This window comes from Rutidosis leptorrhynchoides, chromosome 6, assembly GCF_046630445.1.
Source record: "Rutidosis leptorrhynchoides isolate AG116_Rl617_1_P2 chromosome 6, CSIRO_AGI_Rlap_v1, whole genome shotgun sequence".
Taxonomy (NCBI): Eukaryota; Viridiplantae; Streptophyta; class Magnoliopsida; order Asterales; family Asteraceae; genus Rutidosis; species Rutidosis leptorrhynchoides.
In genome coordinates, this window is record NC_092338.1 from 413,237,381 (window position 1) to 413,243,938 (window position 6,558).

The 6,558-nt window shown below is 33.4% G+C and overlaps 1 protein-coding gene across 1 annotated transcript; it reads left to right on the forward strand.

Moving 5' to 3' along the window:
- Positions 1-1,803: 1,803 nt before the first annotated feature.
- LOC139855114 (uncharacterized) lies at positions 1,804-4,735 on the forward strand. The gene is made up of 3 exons (XM_071844364.1): positions 1,804-2,190; positions 2,386-3,784; positions 3,939-4,735. Exons 1-3 carry the CDS (start codon positions 1,804-1,806, stop codon positions 4,733-4,735), a joined length of 2,583 nt encoding a protein of 860 aa, XP_071700465.1.
- The last annotated feature ends 1,823 nt before the right edge of the window (positions 4,736-6,558 follow it).

The window sequence follows — 6,558 nt, forward strand, 5'->3', positions numbered from 1 at the left end:
GGTGTTTGACAATTTTAAAAGTGAATAATCTAGTAACAATATTTTAAGAATAATTTGTGGCTATCTTATTTGGAAGAATAGGAACCAAAAAGTTTTTAAGAAGATTTCGTGGACTCCTCCAAATGCACTTAGTGAAATTCAAGTTTTGAGCTACGATTGGGTCGCGAAGCGTTGCAAGAAAAGAAAAACCGAATGGCATGTTTGGCTTCATAATCCAAATTCCTTGCTTATGTAATTATTCTTATTAGTGCGTAGCTTTTTGTAATTTAGTTGGCGTAGGATTCTAGCTCGGCATCTCTACGCTTTCGCATTGTAAACTTTGTTGTATTTTGCGTTCCTCGAGTTTTATAATATATTGCTTTTCAAAAAAAAACAAAAAAAAAACAAAAACAAAAAAACAATATTTTAAGAATTGATTATTTGCGTTTGTGAACTATGAAAACGGAGTTATACAAAAACACGGCCTCCTGCCTAGTGCACCAAAACACAATGTTATTTTAACTCATAAAATTACCCAATTACCCTTAAATACAAGTGTAAAAAAAAACATGCTAAATTTATTTCAACAATATAATGTCTATTTTAATCCTTGTATCTATATATCTATTAGATATACTATTAAAAGAAATAACTAAAAACCAATCTTGACTTATAATTCTAACTTGCTCTGTTTGGTGTGCAGTTTAGAAGATATTTGTATTTAGAGCATGTATCAGCTTTATTCAAGGTTTTCAAGCTTGTGGACATACTGGAGCAGCATGATGTGGATTCTGTTGCAGTAGTTGCAGTCTTGAAGGCTAAGAAGACCCCTTAAATTAATGATATTAACATCTTTAATTTTATAAGTCATAATATCAAGTTAAGGGGTTATTTATGTAACTTATTCATTCTTGAAGGTTGAGAGAGTTAAATTATTCCATTAGGTCGTTATACAGTATAAGAGTCAAGGGATTTAGGTATCCAGAGTCATTCATTCGTTTCATTCACCTTCTACATATTCAATATTCTCTCATTCTGTTCTTGAGATTATTCTCTTAGTTAGAGATAATCATAGTTTCATCTAGTTTATGAATGGTTTAGTTTAGATCTGTAATTGTGGTGTTAGTTGACATCATTTGGATTCAGTATTTTTGATTATTAATCGATTTTGTTTGGTTTGTTTTCTCTATCAATCTGTGATTGATTTGATTCATTTGTTTGTTAAAATTGTTCATGGTATCAGAGCTATTGATCTGATATCTTCATTGCGAAGAAGATTCATTGATTGAATTCGTGTTCTAGGTCATCGATTGAAGTTCAATTGATTTAGGGCCTTTTCACGAATTAGGGTTTTTTGTGTGTCTTCTTCTTCAAGTATATCAGGCTAGGTTCTTAGTAATAATACGAAGACCTTTGGTGATTTCTTACATTGGTTGATTTCTCAAGAATTGTAAGTTCATTCCGCTGCACTTCACTTCTGTTCTTTTGAATCAAAGTAAGGAGAAATCACTGTAAGTCTTCTTCTCACCTTCTCTGTAGCAATTGATCTTAGCACAAACGGCTACAGTGCTAAGAAGATTGGCCTATAGGTTGGATCCGGATTGTTCTTTGTGTTTCTGTGTTTAATCATCTTTATCTGCATCAAGAATATTTGTTATATTCTTTAGGAGTTTATTGTTGCATATCTGTTAATCATCTTTCTTTATCTAGAATATCTGTTATATTCTTTAGGTGTATGTTGTTGATTATCTTGATTGTTTAAAGATACTTGTTGTGTCTTCTTGACTTTTATTCTGATTTTGTGTGCTTGTGTGATCTGTTATAATGGGTGATTCTTCTTCTGAAACTAGTGCTACATTAATTAGTAAACTAGACTTTGGTGATCCACTTTATTTGCATGCAAGTGATATAAGTGGTACTCCACTAATAAGTGTTAAACTGGTGGGTACTGAGAATTATAGGGTATGGGCATGTGCAATGACTTTGGCACTTGAAACTAAAAACAAAATTGGATTTATTGATGAATCTGTTGTTAAAGAAGAAGAAGATGATGTGTTAGCAAAACAATGGGATATGTGTAATGCTGTTGTACTGTCTTGGATTTTAGGTTCTATCTCTGAAGAGTTATATCTTGGTCAAATTTTTTCAAAAATTGCTTCAGAAGTCTGGAAAGAGTTAAAGGAAACATATGACAAAGTTGATGGTTCAGTGGTCTTTAATTTACTCTATAAAATTGCTTCTCCGCACAAAGTGGTTCTTCATTAGCTGAATATTATCATAAACTAAATGCATTATGGAAACAATTTGAGTCTATGGTTCAGTTACCTCCATGTAGCTGTGATGCTGCAAAAAAAGTAGAAGAACATAGAAATTTGTTAAAACTAATGCAGTTTTTAATGGGTTTAGATGAAAAATATTCTCATAAGAAGTAATTTGTTAACAAGTGATCAACTACCAACCATCAAGTCTGCATATGCTATTCTTTCAAGAGAAGAATCACATAGAGATTCTTCAAAATCTATTTCTGGAAAATTACAAGCATCTGCTTTCTTATCAAAAACTTCTTCAAATACTTCAAATGCTGTTAATGGTTTTAATAGTAATAACTTTAGAACTGGAAAGGGTCCTAACCCTAATCTTAAATGCACAAAATGCAATAAAGTTGGTCATACCATAGATAGATGTTTTGAAGTGGTTGGGTATCCTGCTTGGTTCAAAGGAAAGGGTAATAACAATACAAACAATAGTTTTAAGAGCACTAATTCATGGTCTAATAACAATTCTACTAAAAGTTTTGTTAGTAACAGTTCTATTACAGAGAAACAAAGTGCCTTGACTCTATCTGAAGATCAAATATCAAGGTTGTTATCCCTTTTAAGCAACAATATGTCTGATGAACCTAAAGCTAACATGGCAGGTAATATACAACACACGAATCAGTTTCATTCTAATTTGTCAAGTAGTCAATTTTTTGCTTCTATGGCTGGAAATAACCCTAACCTTAATACATTTGGTTGGATAATAGATTCAGGAGCAAATCAACATTATGTCAATAATAAAAATAAGTTACATAACTTGGTAGATGTTTCTGATTTAGGACTTGTTGTTGGTCATCCAAATGGTTCTTATGCAAAAATAACTACTATTGGTGATTATAAATTGACATCTAATGTAACTTTGTTTGATGTTTTAGTTATTCCTGAATATATTGTGAGTCTTCTGTCTGTTAGTAAGCTTGCTAGAGATAGTAAAAGATTAATAGGTTTTGATGAATATAAGTGCTATGTACAGGACTTACCCCAAGGAAGAGTGATGGGCAGGACTCTGGGGACTGGTAGTATGCAGGGTGGTCTGTATTACTTTGATAGTATTGGTGAGGATAATATTTGTTGCACTTCTGATTTAAATGTGTGTATGTTGTCAAAGTACACTTGGCATCATAGATTAGGTCATCCAGCTGATCCAGTTTTACATGTTCTTAAAAATAAACTGTCTTATGGAAATGAAAAATTAATGCCATGTGAGATTTGTCACAAAGCTAAACAAACAAGATATCCATTTCCTTTGAGTGATCACAAAACCAAAGAAATTGGTGAACTTGTTCATTTAGATTTGTGGGGTCCCTATAAGGTAGCTACTAGGGATGGTTATAAGTACTTTCTGACCATAGTTGATGATCATTCTAGGGCTGTATGGGTGTTTTTATTGAAATCAAAAAGTGATACATCCCAAAATATCATTGACTTTGTTGAAATGTTTCAAACACAGTTTAATAAAAACATAAAAACTGTAAGAAGTGACAATGGTACAGAGTTTTTAAATACTATTCTTTATTCTTTTTTCAAAACAAAAGGCATTGTTCATCAAACATCTTGTGCATACACTCCACAACAAAATGGTGTTGTGGAGATAAAACATAGACATCTTTTAAAATATGGCAAGATCACTTTTGTTTCAAGGGGGTGTACCACTATCTTTTTGGGGTGATTGTGTGTTAACTGCTACTTACTTGATAAATAGAACTCCTTCTAGTGTTTTAAATGGTAAATCACCTTATGAAATTATATATGGAAGGGAGCCTTCTCTTAATCATTTAAGAGTATTTGGCTGCCTATGCTTTGCCACAAAGTTAAATAATTCTGATAAGTTTGCTTCAAGAGCTGATAAATGTGTTTTTGTTGGATATTCCAATGTTCAAAAAGGATATAAGTTATACAATCTGGATACAAAGCTTATGACCTTCTCTAGGGATGTCAAATTTTATGAACAAGTGTTTCCTTTTAAAATGTCTTCTAAAATTACATCTGATGTGATTTCAGGACTTGATCATTTAAATTTTTTTGATAACCTTGAAGATCCCTATGATGATAAAAGTAAAACTGATTACAGTGATGGTAATGGGAAATCTGCATTAGGAAGTAGTAGTGCTAAGTCAACCATTTCTCCTTCTTCTAACATAGAATATGATCTTCATGGTAATAAAAGATCAAATGCAGGGGGCTCTAATGATTCTGTGTCAACAAAGGATGTGAATTATGGAAATGACTCAAATACTAAGTCTACCAATGCAGATGATCCCAATGCAACACATGTTGATATTGAGGGATTGAACAATACTTCTAATTCTGAGGGAAGTAGCTCAATTGAACCTACTTCTTCTTTAAGAAGGTCTTCTAGGGTTACAACCTTACCAAAAAGATTTGAAGAATTTGTATTAAATGACAAGGTCAAATTTGGTATTGAAAAAGGTGGTTAACTATTCAAAGCTGTCAACAGAAAATTTTTGTTTTGTGTCTATGTTAAATAAAACTGTTGAACCAAGACACTATTTTGAGGCTATTAAAGATAGTAGATGGGTAGAAGCTATGAATAGTGAGATAGAAGCTTTACATAGGAATAATACTTGGATAGTAACAGATCTACCAGGCAGAAAACCCATAGGATGTAAGTGGGTGTACAGAGTTAAGTACAAGTCATCAGGAGAAATAGAAAGATTTAAGGCAAGATCAGTGGCTAAGGGTTATAGTCAGACAGAAGGTGTGGATTATGATGAAACCTTTTCACCTGTGGTGAAAATGGTAACTGTTAGGAGTGTGTTGTGTTTAGCTGTACATAACAGCTGGTCTTTGTTTCAGTTAGACACCAACAATGCTTTTTTGTATGGGGATTTAGATGAGGAAATTTATATGACTTCACCCCTAGGTAATTTTAACAAAAATGATACAAAAGTGTGTAAGTTAATAAAGTCACTTTATGGTCTTAAGCAAACACCAAGAAAGTGGAATGAAAAGTTGTCAAATTGAAACAACCCAACCCGTATTAAACACGAGTAAATTTTTTTTTTAAAAATAAACACCATTAGCGCCCAATTAAACGGTTACATATATCCCATTTAACAATATCACAAGTTTAATGTTTACAAAAGGCACGAAGGCCATTAATAAAATGTAATACAAGTTCGACCCACTTAAAATGATAGTTTTAATCCAAACTACACCCGAGCATGGTTTGGGGCTAAACTACCCAAAACGCTAGGCGGCTTCAAAAGCTTCAACACAATTCCAACATGGGGAACTAGTATCCAACAACCCCATTTCCCTTCTTCGCACCTGCATCTAAAAAGATAAACAACGAGAGGGGCAAGCTAACGCTTAGTGAGTGCAATAAGTATACGTATGCATATATAACCTACTTACTTGCAATCACAAACACAATACCGCATACAAGCTAGCAATTCGACAACTGTGACGCCCCGTACAAAACCATCGTGTACGGATCATCAACAACAAGATCATTACAAGGTCAAACACTATATGCTGTTTGAAAACCAGTTTTTGCATTCATGAAAATATAGCGTTTTACAAAAGATAACGTGCTTTCTATGAATAGAAGCATAAATATAAGTACGTGACCCAAAGGTCGTTATAAAGCCATTGGTTGAAAATAACGTAAGTTAGAATGCAAAATAAAAGTTCCATGATTGAGACATCTCTAAGTAATGCAGCGGAAGTCTAACACAGCAAGTCTGTAACACCAAGATAGCAAGTCTAACAGCGGAAGCAACAACGTCTAAGCACCTGAGAAATACATGCTTAAAAAGTCAACACGAATGTTGGTGAGCTATAGTTTGTTTGTAATCAGTGATGTAATGTAGGACACGAGATTTCAGTGCTTCAACCATCAGTTTAAACCAGAAATTCAAATCAGTTTGATAAAGTATATGTATAATCGTGGGCACTTGGTAACTAACTTAACGTAAATAACACCCCCTAAAAGTACACTTGGCGAGTGCGTAAGTTTACGAAGTATTAAACACCCGTTAAATGCTAGCGCTACTAGCCCGAGTGGGGATGTCAAACCCTATAGATCCATATCTAAGATTCGCGTTCACCGGTTCAAAGACCAATGACTATACGTTACCGAGCTAAGGGGAAAGTTTATGCCGTTGTATAACCCACACATATATAAAGTTTAAGTACTCGTTCCTAGTATGTAAAACGTAAAATGCGCATGTATTCTCAGTTCCCAAAATAGTTTAAAGTAAAAAGGGATGCTATAACTCACAGTGAAAAGTAGTTA